Consider the following 22,878-nt stretch of genomic DNA (forward strand, 5'->3'; position numbering starts at 1 on the left):
TAAGCTTTCAAATATTACATGTGAGATCAACATAATACGAAAATACTTACATACAACTCATAAAATAGATCAAGTTATTCATAGGTGTGGATAGTCAGATCCATGGCTGATTGGGTTGTCTGAGTTATGAGAGCTTACTTCTCTTAAAAAGTACCAAAAGTGTTCTCAAAACAGGAAAACAGTTTTTAGGAGTTTTGAAGTAATTCGAAATATCGTTCGTTAGATTATTAAGATGGGGAACCATTTTGTTCGACAGCATTTATGTTTCAATTACTTTTAATTTTAAGGAGTTTTGAAGATATTCAAAATATGTTTTCGAAAGATTCTTAAAATAGGGAACCATTTCGTTCGACAGTAATCTTTTTTATTTCTTTTATATAAAATCACAAAAGTTGTTTTCGTGGATCGCATCTGTGAATAACAACAAAACTGTAACAGCACGTTCGATGTTTCCTTTAGAAGGCTTGTACGCTCGGCAGAGTCTTAAGCCGTATTTGCGTTCTGGCTTTTAGCAAATCTTCTTCTAAGGATGAAGCTAGGTTAATGAAATGAGAAAGTTAAGCCCCTTTCATATGCTGGTTCTTCTTTCTTAGCCATTTGTTTGGCAGTAAATCACTTGAAGTGACTAGCGATTGATTTTTCTAAGAAAGCATTTGTCACGCTCCCATCTCTAACCGTTATATGCAGTCTTTGAAATCTTCCTTGTTGTGGTCGTCGTCCGGCCAGTTAAGGCGAAAATTGCATGCGACTCTATGCCTGTATTTGCACATTTAAGTCGTCGACATGCGTGCTAATGAGAGAGCCGACATACCCGTATCTACGAGTATGTACTTACATATTTTTGTGTACATATGTATGTATGTATATAAGTACTACTATAGCTGGTTGACTGGGCAAGTCTTTTGCAAGTCTCAGTGTTGACGATCTGGCCCCGCTGATAAGCACAAATTTATCATTGGACGCCTGTCGTCATGGATTAGTTGCATCAACTGGGTCTGGGGCTGGGGCTGAGGCTGAGGCTGGATCTGTGGCTGCGACTTACATGCGGCTACAAATATTTGCATATTCATAAATCTGTGATAGACACGTCCAAACGAAACTGGCACTGGACACTGAAAGACTGCCGGGTTCAGATTCAGATTTTCTTTCTCATTGACAGTTGCGTGCCACAAAGTGGTTCCATTCAATTCCTTCTGTCCAGCAGTTGCTGTCTCTGCTAATTGAAACATGTACTTATAAGTATGTGTGCTTGTTTGTTTGTTTCTTTATTTATTCTTCTTTTTAATTGACTGTCTGCAAGTCTCGTTGGCCGTCTGTCGTCTGGACTGTCTGTTGTGTCTGGACTGTCTGTCTATTAAGACTGACTGACTGGCTGACTGACTGACTCCGATAGAGCTGATACTCGTATGTAAATGTTATGTTCTGTTTCTGCTGTGCAATCATTTTTCTGGCCCCGTCGCGTTGCCCCCCGACAGGCGCCAATAAATAACTCTTAATTTGATATGCATTTGTTTGGCTTGGCACGTTCACTTCGGCAGTTGACAAAATGTTTTCTGAAATTGGAAGAATTGTCTGCTGACTCAGCCAAAAAAATTCGTCATTAACTTTGCGAAACATACCAGTGTGCTCGACTGTGGTTACAAAAGACGCTGAACGAAGGACGAATTTCCAGCAAATTAAGCGACTTACCTTCGGTTTATAGAAAAAAAATATATTAAATAAATAAATAAATTTAAATAATTCCAAAATTAACAGTTTACCTCTTTGGTTGGAAATATTGGATATCAAGCTTACTTGAATTTGCTTTTCCATTTGACAGCAAATATTAAATAATTAACCGGCAACTTTTCCATTAATACATCCATACTAATGTCGAATTGAAACAAGTAAAAAAGCTAAAGTCGGGTGTCCCGACTTTGAAATACTCTGTACATATGTTTACAATAATTATAGAAAATAAAAAAAATTTAGAAAATAAAAAAAAAATTTGATCGATTTTACCTCTCTCGGTATTCGAACTCACGTAAAGGGTGTATAATTGCACATTTACATAGCAATTGCGTCTGTGTGAGTGTATGTATGCCTATGCGCATCAATTCGTGTCTGTGTAAGCATTTTCGCAGTCAACCAAACAGCAACATCAACAACAGCCGCGGGCAGCGCTTGAGCAGCGCTGCAGCAGCAAATATATTTATGGCTATAACTTCTTGGTAAATCGGTCTATCATAGTGAAACTTGGCATACGGACACATAATTACTAAATGGGGGTATTTGCAAAATTCGAATAATTCGAAATTCCAAGAATTACGGGAGTTAGAGAAAATCGCATTTGCAGGGGAGAGGGGGGAGGGAGGGAAATTCCAAAATATACATTTTCTGCGTATTCACACAAGGCATCTTGGACTAAAATTTGGTGTTCCTAGGTCTTATAGTCTCCGAGATATAGGCGATTATACGAATGGAAAATCGGGAAAACCCCCATAGGGGGGAAGTGGGGGGGAAAATCAAAAAAATAAAACAAACTCGTATAGAATACACACATAAGGCATCTTTGTGCAAAATTTGGTGTCTCTATCTCTTATAGTCTCTGAGATCCAGGTGTTCATACGGACGGACAGACGGACAGACAGACAGACAGGGCTAGATCGACTCGTCTTGTCACGCTGATCAATAATATATATAGTTTGTGGGGTCTGCCACGCCTCCTTCTGCCTGTTACATTTTTCAGCTCCCGCAAACCTAATATACTCTTGTACATTTCATGTACAGAGTATAAAAAGCGTTTGTATGTAATTTCCATTCGGAGAGGATTACTTTGAAGGTGATGAAATAGATTTAAATTAATAATTCAAGATTTTGCTTTACAACTTGTTGGTCATATATGTTAATGCTGCTCATGTACACAGAGTATTATAATTACTTTTTTTGAAATTATATTTACTTTAGAATGTAAGAATCTGAAGAACTATATTTTCATTAAACTAGATGTAGGTTCAACAAATATAAATTGGCTTACAAATAAACTTAAACGAACACCATTATCCCATAGCCAACACAATTTATTTTATTATCCATACTACAAGTATATAATACCTATTTACTTACCATGTAAATTGATTCAAATTCTATTTACGCGTTGAGTCACCTAAGCACACGAAATAAAGTGCAAGTATGAATCACTCGTAATAATTTCAGAGGGGAACCTGATTCAATAGAAGAGACTTACATCAGAAGCGGAAATTATAAATGATGTGTATTTATACCCTTCCATACCGGAAGGGTGGAAAGGAAATGGCATTTCCTTTTTCTATCTGAAAGCATTTGGATTGTTCCCTGCCTTCCCTGATAGACATTATCATATAGAACGTCTCCGCAGAAGAGAGGTTGATGTTATAGAAAGAGTATGACTCAGGAATGAAAATGAAAATGCAAATGCTTTGTTCAAAAAATTCCTTCGATTTATAAAAACAAATACAGCCGTGTTTGACATGAAAACTGCATGTTTTAAAAAATTGTTAGTATCAATTTCGTAGGAATGCCCTAACTGGGTAGTAATAGGAACACCCCGTAATCTCTAATAATTACTAAGCAGTGACCAAATAGTGATTGAATAGCGAAGTAGTGATAAGTAATCGATAATAAGGAATAACAGGGAAGTAACTGGTCAATTAATATTGACCAGCGAACGAAGGAGGATGCCTGTGAAATTTTGAATTAAACGGATTTTGTGAAAGATTGTTATTTGCAATAAGCATAAGTAACATTGTTAATTGCAATAAACTTAACTAATCCAATCATTTTTATAATTTATAGGCTAATTAAACTCATGAATAAAAGTCCTGATTTGTTCTCAGATGTTGTTTTGGTAACTTTATTTGGGCTTAATCCAAAAACAAAAGATAGAATTTACATTTAATGTGAATTACCTTCCATCCATCTAGACTTTATGAATGCTATATGAGTGCGGCAAGTGGAACTGGAGTATTCTCCAAAGAGTTTTTTTCTGCTTACTATAACTCTTAATAATAATAATATTAATAATTAATAATAATAATAATAATTTTTATTGCTAAGCATCTCTTAGTCCTTTCTCAACATCCATCCAAAGTTGTCCCATAAACGTATGCGTAAAGGATCCCTTTTTGGGAGAACGTGAACGCCTCTGCATCTAGACTGCGCCACCTTCAGAAAGGCGCAGACCAATAAAAATACCAGCAAACAAAACAAACGCCATAACCCTTTGAAATAGTCTCCCGGCTATAACGTTCTGTACACGTAAAATTCTGTAATAAAATTTTACGAGCGCTTAGCAACAAGCACGACTTCAACAGAGCCCCAGACGAAGATCCAAAAGAGCGCTGAGCAACAAAAAATTAAAAAAAAACGGTGACCACAAAGCCAAACAAGCGACGCTAACAATGCACCACAGAGCCAGAGAAGAGAACCACAGCACCACATACCCGTACACTATACACTGATAACAAAAGTTGCATAGTACAGATGAATATTTTCATATTAAATTTAATGTTCTACTATTTCATATTCAAATAAAATATATACATCGTCAATTTTACTAAGAACATATTCAATTAGTGATTTTAATATGAATAATATTCAAAAAAGAGTGTAAAACTTCAATTTAATGTTGAACCATATTAAACATTAATATGCACACAATTCAAAAAACAAATACATAGTTACATTTACTATATTCTATAGTAAATTATAATATTTTTCTCAACCTTAATTTGAAGATTTTTGTAGTCAATTTAAATATACTCGAAATATATTAAAGATAGATATTTTCAGCGGTTGTGGGGTATAAATACAAAATATAACCGCTTGACATACAGATATGGTCTTTAGGTATGTTTCAAGTAAATGTTATTCAATCAGCTGCACCCTTCACTTTTAATATTAATATTGATCCAAACTATATCCGTACTAATAAAAGGCATACAAAAAACATCAGGAAATTTAATTCATAAAACAAAAGGATTTTTAAAATTGCTTTCTGCTTAAAAATGGGTTCTATAGAAAAAAAAATATAATATACATTTTAGTAGCAAAGTCGGGTCTTTAAATTTATATGTATGTATGTAAGTATTTATTTACATAAAGCACTTTACACAACTGTCTTGCACAAGGAACGATCAAAAAGTGATGTTCCTTTTATTACTTATGTCTTGTGTACCTCTGAGAGCGGGCATGCTCTCAGTGTGTACACTAATGCTTATTAAACTATGTATAAAAGTGTATACATCGTTCCTACGGTGAGTAGGAAATAAAATATGCATCATGGAAATGTCAATATTGAAAAGAGAGTGGAAAAAATATTTTATAATTATAAAAATTAAACCTTTGGCGTGAATCAAACCCATGTCTCCACATCATGACTTGTGATTTAATATCATTTTTAAATTTAAGTGTGCACCCTTTATATTTCCTAAAACACACGATGTTTAAAATAGTTAAGTCTACGTGTAAATATTAAAATTTCCGTGGTTTTTTTATCAGTGTATATACGAAGCTTAGACTGAAGTCGGAGTTGAAGCTAAAGCTGAAGCTGAGACTGCAGATTCGAAAGGCCAAACAGTGGAGGACAAAACAAAAGTCATGAAATTCATGAATGAATCAGGAAATCGTGTTGCGTTTTTTTCCTGCTGATGCTTCATCTTTGGTGATACAACATTGTTGTTATTGCTGTTGCAAGCACTGCGGTCCCAGAAAGGTTCGCCGTCTCTCCTTCTTTCTTTCTCTCTGTCTGTCTGGCTGTCCTTTTTCTGTCTGCGCATGCGTGCTGTCTGTCAAAGGCAGCAACAGGAAGATGCGCTTCAAAAACAAACAAACAAACAAGCACAGGAATATAATAAAAAGGTGGTCAGCACTCAAACATGTTTCTTTTAAGGGCAGTGCGTAGAGTCCTCTTGGGTCACAAAACCCGTTTCTGCTCCACTCGCTGCCTGCATTTTAAACAACCTTGGGGGAATAAGGAAGTCGAATCGCCATCGCCATAGCCATCGCCAGTCCGATGCTTTCCAGCTGCCTTTATAGTATCTGTATGTTGGTTTTTTTGGCGCTGTTTCAGAAAATGTGCGACCACTTCAACTTCAGCTGTTGGTTGTGCCCCAACCTTTGTCTTTCTCCTCTCACAGATCTCATCGCTTGTGCAATTTCCATGCCATTCGTTGCAAAAAACAACAAAAAACACAATAATAATATTGCTAGCAAAATTGTTGCAGCGGGCCACCTCAAGTGGGCTCTGAGGCCTTTTTGGATTTCAGTTTTCATCTGTCTGCCAATTTTTTTGTTTTTCTTTTTAGATCGGGCAATGTGTTGTCCGTTGTTGTTTTTAGAGTTCGTTCCCAAACAAAATCCGCTAAGCAAATGACAGAAAGTTGTTTAATAGAAAGACCAGTTTTCTGCTCTTTGGAAGGTCCAGAAAGTATATAAAATGTACCCACTTTTTTAGACAATTTGTAGATAATTATGTGGTTAATTATAATACGATCTTAGGGATATTTTTCGCATGTTGAGAAGTGAGGAGAAAGATGCTAATAAATACGTACAATATATTTCTATACTATATTACAAATATTACACAATATCGAATCTTAGATGCCCTTTCATTCGTTATTTTGTGTTTAAGGCGTTTCATACTTAAAGGAAACTGTTCTGTTCTAATTAATTGTTTTCTGATCTCTTTACTTTAGCATAAATAAAGTCTGTGGGTCAAATTTTGCGGGGTAAACAGAAATTAAACCAATAATCTCCTATATTATAAAAGCTAGCTCAGTATCTTAAACCTTTTATGCTAAACTTTGAATGTTGTTTAAGAAGTGTACAATATGTTGTCGAAAATGAAAACACATTAAAAATTATACCGCCATATTGTTCCAAAAGGTTTTTTGTTTGGAAAATCTACTAAATACACGTTATTCTGCTTTTATACGGTTTTGATTTAACACGGTTTGAAAATAAAAAATATTATATATGGTTACACGACTTTATTCCATTTAGCATATGATCAATGTCTTTTTTACACTGTTTTTATTTTACATGACTTTTTTAGGGACCACTCGATTGGTAGATTGCAATCTACCGTGTAAAAACAGAAATAACCAATAACCATGAAATATGGTTTAATAAATTCTTAAAATTCATTAAAAACTCATAATAAATATATAAGTGTTAAATGGGAGGGCGGTTCATTATAAAGGTCGTTTTTTTAATTGCCAAGTTTTTTTAAACGCAATTATTTACTGATTCAATTCCGGTATAATTCCGAATAGTTTTTTAAATTTAATTAATTATTAAAGACAACTGAAGACATTAATATATAATTTAATGGGCTACAATATTTTTGTTTGGTGGATTATAGGCCTCCTTTCCTACATCCAAGAAAATCATATTTAAAACTAGAAAGAGTCGAGCGGGCTCAACTCTTAAATACCCTGTACCAACACATAAATTTAAAAAAAATTAATTTTAAAAAATGTAATTAATTTAATGTATTAATTTATTTATTTATTATTAGTTCCTAGTGCGGCAAGAAAGAATCTTATAAATTAATGCACTAGTCACAAAAATTAAATTTCCTTAGAAAATAAAATGAAAAGTGATTTGATTAGCCTATTTAACCTTTTTTTATTAAATACATTTTATTTATACGTAAATACAATTAATTTTTGTTTTTTTAATTAACTAAATATCGCCTAATTATTTGCCCCCTCAATGAATCAAAGATTGAATACAAGTCGGTTTCTATTTGTTGAGCAATTCGAATTCTCTTGAATTGCAAATTGGAGATGGCAAGCGAAAGGACCAAAGGGAATCCTTTAAGCAGCGTGTACAGCATAAATCAGCCACATAAATGCACTGCCATGCTCATATCCCAGTCGTAGTTGTGCTCCTCCCTCCTCCCTCCACCTCCACATCTTCCTCCACTTCCACTTCCAATGCCATTATGAAAAGCGACAGTGAACTGCAAAGAGATTTACGTGGAATTGCGAGCACACCGACAGCAAAATGCAGTTTTCACTTAATGCCAAGTAAGACATAAATTTTCAGCAAGGACAAGCGTCGGTACTTACAGGAAGTAGCGACAGCAAGAACAACAACAACAACAGCATTAAGCGATGACAGCGTTGACATTCCTGATAAGTGTGGACAAAACAAATAGATAGAGGCAGGGGACTCTGATTTTCTGCACAAGCATTGCAATTTTTCTTCCTTTTTTGGCTATAAGCGTAAATATTTGGTGACAGCAAAAGTGTTGTTGTTGCTGTTGTTGTCGGCTGTCAAAGTGGGAAAAGGTAGTTGCCGATTCGAAGGTCAATTGGTGCATAAAATGCGGCGATAATCTGAAGGCAGCTGCTGGAAAGTAGCGCAAGGCAGCTGCAATTCCATACAAAAGGACTAGATTTGTGCGCGTGAAAAAGAAGACGCTCACGAAATGTGCTCACTTTTTAAGACCAATACTTGAAAAGTGAAAAGGAAAACTGAGCAATAGGCAGAAGGTGGCCTAAAGAGTCGAGTCGATATAGACATGTGCACCTTACTATAAAAAGCCTCAATTTTTTTGCTTAGGTACTGATGTTTTATTATAACTGGGAAACTAAGTAAACCCTAATTCTGTTTTTGCACGGTAGATTGGTTACAGAAAAATTCGTATAAAAAAGAAACGTGTTAAAAAAGACATTTATCATAGGTTTGAAAATTAAAAGTTTTATATCTGGTTACACGACTTTATTCCATTTAGCACGATTCAAAAAAAAAAACACAAAATAAATAAATAATAATAAAAACACATACAGCTGACAAACAGCTAGAAACCATTCCAGTTATACACATTATATATGCGATTGAATAAAACTAATGAATAAAAATAAACATAAATCCTGGTTTTTTCACTAATTTAAATAGGTTTTAGAGATAAGGAACCAATCACCTATTTTTCCATATGATTAATTTCTTTTTTACACGTGTTTTTCTACCGTGTACAAACAGAATTAGGTGTACAGTAAAAACCTCTTGGCCAGGCACTCAACTGGAAGTGTCCGCTTAAGAGGATACTTAAATAATAAGTACACCAAACGAATGGTCGAGAGAAACTTTCCTCCTAAGAGGGATGTCCGGATAAGGAGAGGTGCCTATAAAGAGAATTTTCACTGTCTACCATTTAGCCGCCTTTGGAATAATTGGCACAAAAAATTAGACTGATTAGATTATTATTATTGAATGGCTTTAGTGGGAGAGAACGGTGGGCTCGAGTCAGGCTGGCAAGACTTTCTTATTCTACGCGTTTTACCTTTTACAACCACGGGCATTCACGAGTTTCTCTATAAATTTAATTTGTTATAATTTGGCAATTTTTATGTAGGAGTATGTCATTTCTAGAATTTTGAAGAACTCTTCTAGGAACTTAAAATTTTAGGCACACATTTTAGAAACATTTTTTTTTTAATTTGATTTTTTTAGGAAAGCAAGCCTAGAATCCGCACCAAACAAAACTATTGTTGCCCATTAAATTATATTTTAGTGTCTTTAGTTGTATTTAATAATTAATTAAATTTCAAGCAATTATTCGGAATTCTACCGGAACTGAACCAGTAAATAATTGAGTTTAAAAAAACTTGGCAAACAAGAAAACGCCCTTTTTTATTGAACCGCCCTATACCCATGTATTTATTATGAGTTTTTAAGGAGTTATAAGAATTTATTGCTTTTGCTACAAGACATGAGTTCTAGAGTAGTTTCTTATGTGATATCTTGCACCAAACTATTTATTTTCATTTCATAGAACTCCTTCGTCCTTTACTGTGCTAGTAAAAATGATTTGTAACAACACAACCCGTAGTTTGAGAAAATCAAATATATATTCTGTCAATAAGTTTTATAAAATTTTTGAAAGAAAGAATAGAAGTGCAAGTCGCTGAAGTTTCATTTGATATAAGGCGATAGAATTCATTTTATTTTGAAATTTTGCTTCCCAGAAAATGCAAGCTTGATTAACTTTCTTTTAAAAGCGAAATAGAATGTTTAAAAAAAATTGTAAAGTTTTTTTTATTTTCATAGCCTCAGAATTGTATATTTATATTCTCATTATTATTATTATTTTTTATAAATTATTATTACATTATTACTATTATATATAAATTAAATTTAATTTTATTTAATTAAAAACTTAAATTATTAAATTTCTATTCCATTTCATTGCAGACGCGCAACATAAGCAGTGCGCGTTTCCCACGCGTTTTGCGCGCGTTTTGAAAATGACTCTGGGGTGAATGCATGGCGGCGCGATTTAAGCAATAAAGTTGCTGCAATTTTTGAAACTAACTGTAAGCAACAGAGAAAGTGTAGAGCAGCAATGGCGCAAAGGTCGCATCTGTTATTATTTGGCTGCATCGGGCTTATATTTATGTGCAACCTGCTGTGGAGCACCGCGCCAGCCATGGCCCAAGAGCGGCAGCAGCCGCCTTCAACACCCGACAATAAAGTAAAGCAACATGAGTCTGTGCCACAACAGCAGAACAGTAGACAAGCGCAACAAAAACATCAGCAACATCAGCCACATGCTGCTCAACAGCATCAGCAACATCATCAACAGCAGCAGCCACATGCTGCCCATCAGCATCAGCAGCATATGCATCAGCAACATCGTCAACAGCAGCCTCATGTGGCTCATCAGCACCAGCAACACCAGCCGCAGCAACATCATCGCAGTCACGAGCCATCGAATCGTCGTTTCTCGCGTGATTCCAGCGCTCGCAAACCCAACATTATACTGATCCTCACGGATGATCAGGATGTGGAATTGGGCTCCTTGAACTTCATGCCGCGCACTCTGCGTCTATTACGGGATGGCGGCGCCGAGTTCCGACACGCCTACACAACTACGCCGATGTGTTGTCCTGCCCGCTCATCGCTACTCACGGGCATGTACGTCCACAATCACATGGTCTTCACGAACAACGACAACTGCTCGAGTCCCCATTGGCAGGCGACACATGAGACGCGCTCCTTTGCCACCTACCTATCGAATGCTGGCTACAGGACCGGCTACTTTGGCAAATATCTGAACAAATACAATGGCTCCTATATACCGCCCGGATGGCGTGAGTGGGGTGGTCTGATAATGAACTCCAAGTACTATAATTACAGCATCAATATGAATGGGCAGAAGATAAAGCATGGCTTCGACTATGCCAAGGACTATTATCCCGATCTGATAGCGAACGATTCGATTGCGTTTCTACGCTCCTCAAAGCAACAAAACCAAAGAAAGCCCATTATGCTGACCATGAGTTTTCCGTCACCCCATGGACCCGAGGACTCGGCGCCACAATATAGTCATCTGTTCTTTAATGTGACCACGCATCAGTGAGTAATTCCATAAAGCCTCAGAATCAAAGCAGACGAATCAAAGACTGACGTTTTTATAACTAGATACCTTTTATATTTCCTTAATCTATATATAATCTTATATAAATAAGGCTACTATTCTTAGATAGAACATTGATTGCTGGGCCTGAACAGATAATGTGAGATCACTATAATAGTTGTCGAGAATATACAAACAATCTTTGATATTACGGCCATGCACTAATATTCACAATTTCGCCAAAAGATGAATTAAGGATTAAACTAGTCCTAGACGATATACGAGTATAGTAGCAATCAGATCAGCCAACAATGTTATTCGAATAATGAGCAGGCTTAGGTAAATGCATCTTTCAGAAATAAATAAGCACCAACATCGCCCCACACATGCATAGCGCATTGGATATGCTATCTTCTGGGACCTTCTTCAATTGTAGAGTCCTAATTTCTTTTCACATACTGTTTCGACTAGGGATGTAAAAAAACATCGACGATGTTTTTACCACAATGCATCGATGTTTTCCGATAGTTTTTTCCTAACGATGCATTGTCCATCGCTTTTTGTCCAAATATCGAACATTATTCATGTTTTGTTGGGCTTCTTTTCTATGGAAAGTTAATTTTCTAAAACATGCATCGATGTTTTTTTGCGATGTATCGACCATGCATCGATTTTTTATAAAGAGACATCGATGTACATCAACATCTATGTTTTTCCTTCGATTTCCATCCCTAGTTTCGACAACGTATTTCATTCCATGATCAAAATAACCTCTTATAGGATAACTATGCCCAGAGAACAAAGTTCCGATAGCCCCGATATCATTAAGGAGTGGTTTCTAAGAGACTTTTATGTCGATCTTCTCCATTAAGTGTCTCTTGGATTTTCCGCAGAATGGTTCAGAGCCGATCATTGGGTAGTCTAATCTAGTTTGTTAGCTTATCTTTCATTTCATTGTCGGCGTGTATGTTGTCAGAAAATATTTAGGGGTCCTAAGGATTCTCCGACCAGTATCTCAGAGCAGTTAGAGCTGTTTAACTATCTATAAATGCAGAGTATTTCGAAAAACAATAGGACTTGTTCAAATAGATTGAAGTAAAAATTGTTACCATCGCTTAATTATCTGATCCATTTAATTTTTAATACAATTTAGTACGCCCTCGTACGATCATGCACCCAATCCGGACAAACAATGGATACTACGTGTGACCCAACCAATGGAGCCGGTACACAAGCGTTTTACCAATTTGCTGATGACCAAGCGCCTGCAAACACTTCAAAGCGTGGATGTGGCCGTGGAGCGGGTTTATAATGAGCTGAAAGCTCTGGGCGAACTAGATAATACGTACATTATATACACCTCTGATCATGGCTATCATTTGGGCCAGTTCGGTTTGATCAAGGGCAAGAGTTTTCCCTTTGAATTCGATGTGCGTGTTCCCTTCCTCATACGTGGTCCAGGAATTCAGGCTTCCAGAGTGTAAGCATATAACTAATATAGGTGTTGTATTCTTCAATTATTGATCATCTCTCTCACACACACACTATTGCAGCGTTGATGAAATCGTGTTGAATGTGGACCTGGCGCCCACATTTCTGGACATGGGCGGTGTGCCTACTCCCCATCATATGGATGGACGCAGTATTATGCCTTTACTTTTAAGTCGAAATCGAGCCGTTCGCGAAAACTGGCCAGATAGCTTCCTCATTGAGAGCTCAGGTAGGCGAGAGACACCGGATCAAATAGCCGAATCTCGGGCACGTTTGCAGGCGGAACGCCGAGGCCAAAAGCTGGCCAATAGCACGCTCCTGGAAGACTTACCAGGAGCCACCACAAGCAGCAGCATCGGAAGTCCTTCAAGCACAATGTCCACCCTGCAGAGCTCGACCACAGAGGAGGGGGAGCCTGAAGTTTTCGATGAGGAAGACATTGAAACCGATGCGGAAGATGATGAGGCTATGGATAGTTCGGCGCCCGCATCGGATGACGTGGACACTGCCGAGCAGGAGTTGGAAGATGAATTCGACGATGAAGAGGCGTCTCAGCCACAGGAGCTATATGACAGTGATAACAATTTGCCACTAACCCCATACGTTACCAAAATGATGCGTTTGAATTCGGAATGCTCAGATCCGGCGCTACTCAAGAACTGTATACCCGGGCAGAAGTGGAAGTGCGTCAACGAGGAGGGCCGATGGCGCAAACACAAGTGCAAATTTCATGTAAGTCACCATCCATGATTGGGGTGGACAGTGTTCGGGGGTATTGTGTTTTGAGAGGTTTATGCAACTTCTTCTTCTAGAAGAACCATCCAAATATAAGTGCCCGGCCTGCTTTTTATTAGTTCAATAGATCTTGTGCGAAAGTGCTGCTTCGACTACCCACTACATTGCTGCTGTAAGGCGAAGACCCTAACTGACAAACCGAACATATCTGAGATTATTGGGGTGGACAGTGTTCAGGGGTATTGTGTTTTGAGAGGTTTGTGCAACTTCTGCTGTAAGGAAATCCCCAATATAGAAGTAAGATCTCTCATCTTTAGAAGAAGCGTCCAAATATAAGTGCTTGACCTGCTTTTTACCTCTTAGTTCAATAGATCTTGTGCGAAAGTGCTGCTTCGACTACCCATTACCCTGCTAACTGACAAAAAGGATTTATTTTGAGTGCAGGGATATACGAGTATTATGTCCTTATGATTTCTTCCCCCATTTAGGATACAAATTCTTTTCCCTGCTAAACCCTAGTCGCTTACTTGTGTTCTTTGTATTGGGTCTTGACAGCCAACAGTTGCTACTCCTGCTGTCCTCATCCTGCTGTTCCTGCTTCTTCAGAGCATACCTGCTTTACTGATTGGCTGCTCGTTCTTTCCAGTAATGCTTAGTATACGGCAGAAGAAGTACATTAAAGTAATTCTCAGGGATCAGCACCCCTTAAAACCTTTTAAAAATTTCGAAGACTTACTTCACAGTTGACCTGTTGGAGATGATAGGTTTAGCTTTTTGAATCACTCCCGTCACGAAACTTTCATCTCACTAATCATTTCGTAATATCAGCAGTTACAACTAGAACACCATTTGGCAGCGCTGCCTCGGAAGCAATATCAGCGCAACTGCGCCTGTTTCACATCCGATGGTCTGGTCTACACCAAAATTCGCGCTCCCCAGCGTCTGAGGAAGCGCACGCAGCATGTGGAGAAGCCGCGACGTCGGAACAAGCGCGACATACACGAAATCTATCACACAGAGCTGCCCTACGAAATGGAGGAGCTACTGGATCTGCATCACACACTGGAGCTGCTCGACTCCCCACTGAGACGAAGCAAACGGGAACTAAGCACAGCACAGCTCTTTGAGCTGCCACCCATCGAGGACGATGGCAGCGGCAAGAAGAATGGGAGCTCCAATGAGGCCATTGCCAAGGTTATACAGGAAATCCAGAGCACGCTCGAAACACTAGAGCTGAAGTTCTATGAGCATGACGTGCACAATATTAGCGGCACTTCCCTATCACCAGCGGGTTTCGTGCGCGGCAGCAAGTTTCCCAAAGTTGGGGGACGTGTGGGGACCCGTTGCTATGTGGACGCCCTTACTAGTAAAGTGAATTGTTCCGATGTGATTTATGATGATGAGAAGACTTGGCGCAAGTCCCGCAATCAAATTGATATGCTAATCAAGGTGCTGAAGGACAAGATCAGCACCCTGAAGGACATGAAGAAGCAAATGCGTGAGAACAAGCAGCAGCAGCTCGCGGCTGTAGGACGTGGGCGTGGCGCCGATCGAGACAAGAATGGGCGCAGACGTTTCTCGATGGCCTCCCAACAGGAGCCGCAGTGGTATGAGAAGCAAAGACCCTCCCATCTCTACAATGAACGGCGTCGTAATGAGGCGCACTTTGGCGAGGGCCGTGAGTTCAACATGAGCTTTTTTACAACTCCCGGAAGTACTCCACGCCTTAATACTAGCAGCAGCACTAGCACAACAACAACAACAACGACAAGAACAACTCCCGCCAGTGGGGGTCAAAAGGAAGTGTTTCGAGGTTTTGGCAATGCGCCCATATTCGATTCCTACGAAACGGAGCGTCCACACCACTATTCCACTCATGCCGAGTGCTATTGTGAGCCCGAAATGGGCGAGAAGTAAGTTTAAGGTTTAAAGGTATACTAGAATGTTTAAGCGCTATATGGATGTAAGAAGAAGGCTTCAGACATCATAATACAGGTGCACATAATTATCAGTCCGTCTGCCTGTTCGACTGTATGATCATGTATTACTTTTTAACCAAAACACCTATGGGCACCAAACTTTGTATGTAGATTATTCTGGTCTATTTGGAATCAACTGTAAAGTTTGATCAAAATCGCTGTGCTATAGTAGCTGACATAGGAACAATCGGTGCAGCAAACCTAATTTAAGTTGAAGGACTACAGCAAAGAGAGGGCCCGGCAAACTTATTAATATTTCAAACCTCTATTTCCCCAATAGCTATGCGGACTCCAAGGAGATGGCTAGGGAGGCCCGTCGCAAACTGAAGGAGGAGCGTCAACGCCGAAAGGAGCGTAAGCGGATTAAGAAGGCACGCCTGGAGAAGGAATGTCTGTCGGAGAAAATGAATTGCTTCTCGCACGACAACACACATTGGCGCACAGCCCCTTTATGGAACGATAGTCCTTTCTGTTTCTGCATGAACGCCAACAACAACACCTACTCGTGTGTTCGCACCATTAATGCCACACACGATTATCTGTATTGCGAGTTCACCACGGGCCTGATTACCTTCTATAACCTAACCATTGGTATATAAAATATCTCCAATAAATTGTCATTTTGCATCAATTTATAAAACTCTCTTTAAAGATCGTTTTGAAACCTTGAATCGAGCCTCGAGTTTGTCTGCTGCCGAAAGGTCCTACATGCATGACACTCTGGAGCAACTGAAGAGCTGTCGTGGACGGAATTGTACGATCCGCAGGCCACAGCAACAACAGCTGCCGCCGAGCGTGACACGCATTAACCCACTATTGCCCACCACTGCCATCAATCAGGTGCAACGCAGCAATAAACGCAAACATGGTTAGCCACACAATAGGCTTTGATTATATCTGCAGCTAAAGCCTTCCCCTCCACTGCCTTGCAGGTACTCTCGCCGCCAGCGTTGGAAATTTCGGCTCCGCCAACAGTCGCTTTGACTTCGATGCCCCACCAGCCAAGCGTCGGAAATTATCCAAATATCATAGGTAGGTCTGACTTCTAGACGGGGTTTGTAAAATGTGTTCACTACGCGCTGCTACTCATTACGAATGCGGCCGCGGGTATTTGTGAGCCTCTGCCCATGGGTCGAGTGAGTCCCTGCCGTCGTACGAGAAGAAGCCGCAGAAGCCGAGAGCTCGTTCGTGCCAAGCAGGCATATGTACATATGTGAGATGCGTGAAATTTGTATGCTTGTGTGGCGAAATGTGCGCGCTCTCATTCACTCTGTACCTGCTGTTTCGCCTACGATTGCACAGTGGTACTAATACTATTTTTAAGGATGCTTCGCGTTGCAACTGAATTTAAAGGGACTTTGCTACCTATTTCCCATAATAGTGAATCCTACAATCAATACGTATAGTTCTTTAGAATAGTATTAGATATGTTAGTAACAAGTTTTTTTTGCAAATGGCTTAATTATTTTATGTAGCCAAAAAATCTGAAGACATTCATTCAAAAATATAGTATCAGGTACCACTATGCAAACGGAACCAAAACAGCTAGATGAAGCTATAAGGGATGAAACGGGTCCTATATATGACTTATAGCTGCTGTCGGCAGCGGCTCACGGCGACCCACGGCCGACTCACACGACCCATGGCTTCTGCCAGACGGCTCAGACGACACTCTGCGTCAGTCGGCAGCGACCCACGGCAGAAATTTTCGCGGGTCCGACTGGGTCGTGCTCGCATTTTACGAACCCTGCTTCTTGATAAAATTTATATAATGAATATATATATATATTTTATATTATATTTTTGTATATCTTTTCGTTCACAGATGGACGGGTGCTCCGCAAACACATCTAAAACGCCGCCCATGGAAACCACGATTCTTGCCCCACACCCACGCCCATACCCCATCTTCATCGCCAATGTCGCCATTGCCAGCCGCAGTCGCAGCCTAGGTATTTAGAGGCTCTGTAGCACAATGCTCTCCCAGTGAAGAATAGAAGCAACAACAACAACAACAAAAAGAGCAACAATAATAATTAAATAGAACATATCTTAAGCGTACCTTGCATTAACCCATTACGTTGCGCGCTGGTTGATCTTTGCTATACTTGTACTTGTACGAGTGTGTCTGCATTATACGCCGATATGTGGTTTTTCGATTCTGTCTACACAAATAAGACTGTGTTTTTTTCTACTTAATTTTAGTTTCGTTTTAAGCTTAACATTACGCACGAGAAAAACTCACTTTTCAATTTCCCTCTGCTTCACAGCTTGCCCAACAATAACAGAAAGAATAATGATAATACCATTAATGTTTCAATTAGCAATAAGTGTCATAATTTGTACATAAATGAATGTTTAATGCAATTACAATAATTACATACATACTAAATAAATTATTTAGCGCAATTGGTTTAAAATTATAAATTATACATATATTGTAGTAGTTCAGTGAAAAAAATTAGCAAAGAAGTAAACGAAGCTGATGTAACACAATTAACAAATTTTGTTGTCTCTAAAGGGTTAAACAGGAAGAGGATTTGAAACGGAAATATTTAATTTTAAAACAACACACACAATACACACAAAGCATAAATATGTATAAACAAAGTATTTCAATTAAAAAATATATATCACACAGTTATATCAAAAGCCAATCTATTTCTTGATCGAAAATATGGTGATCGGAGGTGGACATATTTTTGGGTTCGAGATGCAAATTCCAATTTCATGGGTGTCCGAAAAAACAAAAAATACGGAACGATCGTCTTTCTCCGCCGTTCCATTTAATTGTTTTGGTCTTAATGGTGCAGATCAGAGGTAGAGCATGAGAAATATCGATCGCATTATCGATAGTTTTAAATTTTTGGAACTATCGATGGAATTATGCCCACCATCGATAGTTCGTATGTATAACTGCACGTTAAAAGGAATACAGAAAATTTGTAAGTGCAATTTTAATTTATTAATATTTATTTATTTAACATAAATATAATATTTCTGGTAGTCGATTGGAGGTGTTGGGTGCGGCTGGAGGTGGAAAAAAGTGGACAAATTTCTCAAAAGCGAAAGTTAACATGTTTCAATGAGTAAGTCTTGTGTTTTCCTTCTTTCTTTTAAGGAACAACAGTCTCTGAACCCAAAATTGAAAGCGCCACAGCAAAGAGAGAAACATTGTGGAAACATTTTAAAGAAAAAAAGCCTTTACAACAAAATACGCTTGTTCAACCCACTAACATTTGTTTTTCCTTATTTTTTTATTGCATTCAAACTTTGAAGCAACTATCGATAACATTGATGGATTCATACAAAGCTATCGAAAACATCGATCGACTCTGCTATCGATCGATATCATGCTCTAATCAGAAGCATCTTAACTTATCGAGTTGCGTTGCAATTGTGTTGAAACTACATACTGCCACTATTTTCCACAAATACTTTGTTATTAAAGAATTTCGACTACAAATAGAAGGATGGAGTCCATCATGGCCATGACTTTTTCTATATAATTAAAAAATAAGACAATTCATTTTGTTTTTTAATAATTTTCATTTTATTTTGTTTTCAGTTGTTTCATTTTTTTCTCGGTTTTCTTGTTTTCACTTAACTCCTGTGTTTTTGTTGTTTTTCGGTTCTTTTCTTGTTTGTTTGTTTTTACTTACAATTAGAATAAATCATTTTTATACAATATTTTTTTCTTCCACTTCTTCCTCGCTTCTTCTTCTTGTTTCTTCATATGGGCTTTATAAACTGAAATGTCTGTCGTTAAGCTATTCAGTTAAAGTGACTTAAATATTTGTTATTTTTGTTTGTTTGCAATAAATTTAAATGTTAAATTTGTTTAAAACTGCTTACGGCAGTTAACAATGTTAACTGCATTACCTGCAATTAGCAAAGGCCTGCTTGCGTGCACTGCTTGCTAGCCGTTAGACGCGCGCATGTGCGAACATTTCGAAAAACGCGCATAGTTTGTTTAACTAACTCGTTTCCTTTTTTAATATGTAGTGTTCCTTTGTTTTATGTTTAATGCGATTTGTTTTATATATGTATATATAAATCATCAATGCATGCTCTCGTTTGTTTATCAACATTAAAGTACACATAATGTATATATATATATATATGCACATATATATTTATATACAAGTATATATATATATATATGTATATATAGTATGTATAATTTGTTTTACTTTTTATGTAATCTAGTGCCGTTTGTTTATTTGTTATTTGTTTCTTGTAGTTTTACAGAAATATGTTTTAATTGTGTGATTTCTCCGCCGCCTACCATCATCATCATTGTCAATATTATCATCGTATAATACAAATTATTTTCATTTAACTATACAATAAATGTTCGTAATTTCATGTGGATTATCATTAGATTAAGTTGCTGAAATTTGATTTTAGTTTTTCCCATGCTAGAAGAATGCATAAACAATTTCAAGTTCTTGTCGGTTGTTTTAAAGTTAACGCTATTCTGTTGTAGTATGTATATTTTAATAAGTATAAAAAATGTGTTTAAAATATATATATATATATATATATATATATATATATATATATATATATATATATATATATATATATATATATATATATATATATATATATATATATTTATTTATTTATATATGTATGTTGTAAATCGATCTGTTGCTCTTGCTTATGAAGGAAAAAATCAAATTCGTTCAGCTGGAGTTTGGATAAACATTTGATGTAGTAGTATTCGGTGTTTTTGTATTTATTGGGGGGAGTGCGGGAGAAATCGTTTTTGTGTGTTTCAGGCGTGGCTGCAGACAGAGTATATATGTGTCTATATGTATGTATATGTTGTTTGTTTAGTTTAGTGTTTTAGTATCACGTAATATCAAAATAAGTGGCTCAGTACTTTTCCTTTTTGCTTTAGTATTTTAACTATAAATGTATTAGAAATGATTGATATTATTGAGTAAAAAGTTCACTTTCCTTTCTTTTCTTTTTGGTTTTCGGAAATTAATTGGCTGGGGGAATTGCGGTTGCAAAACAAATGTTTTGAAACCGTTAACTCTGCTGTTTGATTGCACAATACACACACTGCTTACAGCTTGACGCACTGCTTGTCATATGTGCCTGATCTTCATAATTTTTTCCGCTTCTTCACTACAAATTTTTGTTCGTAATTAAAAAATTGTTCTAGAAAACAACAACACACTAAGAAAATAAATGCACAAATGTTATAAAAATTAATTGAACTACCAGAAATATACATACAATTCCCTCTCGATATATATAGATATATATATATATATATATATTATAGATATATAAAACTTATTTACAATAGCATTAAAAGTGCATCCAAAAAACAGAGCTAAACAAAAGCTACGAGCGCCGCACAGTAGTTCAGATTCGGATATTTTGTTTTTCTAATTTTAACGGAACTTCAAAGGTTTGTTCAATATATATAAATTGTATAAATAAATTGAGTGGAACCTAAAACTAAATTTGGTAACGCTGCGTCTTTTAAATCTGTAATCGAAAGCAATACAATCTTTTTTAATTTTACAGAGGGAAAAAATACTTTCAAAATACTTTTCAAATCAGTTTTAGCTGAAAATGGAAAAAAGTTGATAATAGTTGCCAATATTACAGATTACTCTTTTGTTAACTAGAAATTTTTGTACTTTTTTCTGAGATTGACCTAAAACAATTAGTGGTATTGACTCGTCATTTAAATATACGCCATTTTTCATATTTTTCAGACGTAGTTTCCTAATTTGGCAGCCAAAGATGTTGAAAATATATTGGAATTGCCACAGCACTTTGAATCCTATAAACTAAAAGTTTTTCTAACTTCTCCAATTTCCCTATACAGATTAGCAGCCCAAAAAAAAAAAAAAAATAATAATAATAAAAAAATGGAAATCTAAATAAAATATTGCAATTATGTTGTTTAGCTAATTCGACAATCCGAACCACTGTGCTTCATCTTTTGATCTTTCATTTGTTAAATAATTTTGTAGCGGGTAAGGCGTTAGCTGCAGGGGGCGGTATGCGTGTAAATATATATATTTATATATGTATGTGTGTGTATGTTTGTATGTATGTATGAGTGTGTGTGTTGTAAATATATAGAGGCATACAAATATACTATATATTAAATATATGTTTATATTTATATACGTTTCTTGTTTTTGTTTTCAGTAAACAGTAGTTGTTTTTTGTTGGATTTTCAAATGTACAATTGTTGTTGTTAATGTTTAATTTTTTTTAATTTAATTTAAATATATATATATATATAAATATGCACGTTTTGTTTTTGCTGGTTTCATTAAATGATGCTGCACTATTTTGTATTTAAATACATTTATGTATGTATATATAAATATGCTTTAATTCGCGTTTTAAGTGGTTTGTTGTTTGTGTTTAAGAGCAATTGGTTTTTAAATTTCAATTATTTTTAAATACGTATTTTAATTCTGTTTTGCTTCTACTTCCTTTCTTCTTTACATGCTTTCTACGCTTCGGTTCCGGCTTCTTTTCTTTTCGAGACAAACATAAATTAAATTTGACCAAACAAAACAAAATATTGTTAAACGATGAAGTTGTTTTTTAAGTTTCCGTGAATTGCGTTTATTCAGCTTTTTTTGGTTTTTCGAATGTTTTGTGAATTGATTTCAAAAAAATTAACAACAAAACACATGAGTTTAGGGGCTTTGGGACTAAGAAGAGAGTTTGAGGCCTGTGTGTAATTTGTTGTTGTTCAAAAAATTTTTAAAAATATTGCAGAATTGAATTATTGTAGTAATTATTATATATTTAGTTTTTAGCACGAAACGGCTGCCTCGCTTCCAGAATTGTTACATTGTATTTATTATTGTTTATAACATCAGAGTAGATTTGTTGCTTGTTTTTTTTTATTATTATTTTTATCGTTATTATTATTTGTAATAGCATTAATTAATAATAATAATTAATTAATAATAATTATAATAATTTATATAATAAACGCAAAATTGGTAAATAAAAAATAAAAATAATAATAATTAAATACAAATATAATAATCAATACACATGGGGGCGGAGTCGCGCCCACACCGTCCACCTGTCGCCTTTCTTCTTCCTCTTCTTTAAGTTTCCAATTTTTCAGTTTTTTCGACCCCCGGACAGGTTATGGGTAAGCCACCCCAGGACCCTTACAATCATAAATTGTGTGTGTGTGTGGTTTTGTTGTTTTTGCTGTTTTTTTTCTTGGATTTTTTTTGCTTGTTTAGTTTAAGTTTTTTTTTGTTTTTTGTTTTTGTG

General features: G+C 36.6%; 1 protein-coding gene across 1 annotated transcript in view; it reads left to right on the top strand.

Moving 5' to 3' along the window:
• Positions 1-18,243, top strand: part of LOC115623702 (extracellular sulfatase SULF-1 homolog) — a 56,390-nt gene extending 38,147 nt beyond the window's left edge. Inside the window, exons 3-10 of the mRNA XM_030518181.1 lie at positions 10,222-11,385; positions 12,540-12,866; positions 12,940-13,609; positions 14,444-15,525; positions 15,872-16,182; positions 16,244-16,459; positions 16,524-16,623; positions 17,417-18,243. Of these exons, the coding sequence (XP_030374041.1) occupies positions 10,373-11,385; positions 12,540-12,866; positions 12,940-13,609; positions 14,444-15,525; positions 15,872-16,182; positions 16,244-16,459; positions 16,524-16,623; positions 17,417-17,543 (3,846 nt within the window). The 5' untranslated portion in view covers positions 10,222-10,372 and the 3' untranslated portion in view covers positions 17,544-18,243. The remainder of the gene's footprint in view (positions 1-10,221; positions 11,386-12,539; positions 12,867-12,939; positions 13,610-14,443; positions 15,526-15,871; positions 16,183-16,243; positions 16,460-16,523; positions 16,624-17,416) is intronic.
• Positions 18,244-22,878: the final 4,635 nt, after the last annotated feature.

The sequence above is a fragment of the Scaptodrosophila lebanonensis genome, unplaced genomic scaffold (genome assembly GCF_003285725.1).
Source record: "Scaptodrosophila lebanonensis strain 11010-0011.00,11010-0021.00 unplaced genomic scaffold, SlebRS2 tig00000053-arrow-pilon, whole genome shotgun sequence".
Lineage (NCBI taxonomy): Eukaryota > Metazoa > Arthropoda > Insecta > Diptera > Drosophilidae > Scaptodrosophila > Scaptodrosophila lebanonensis.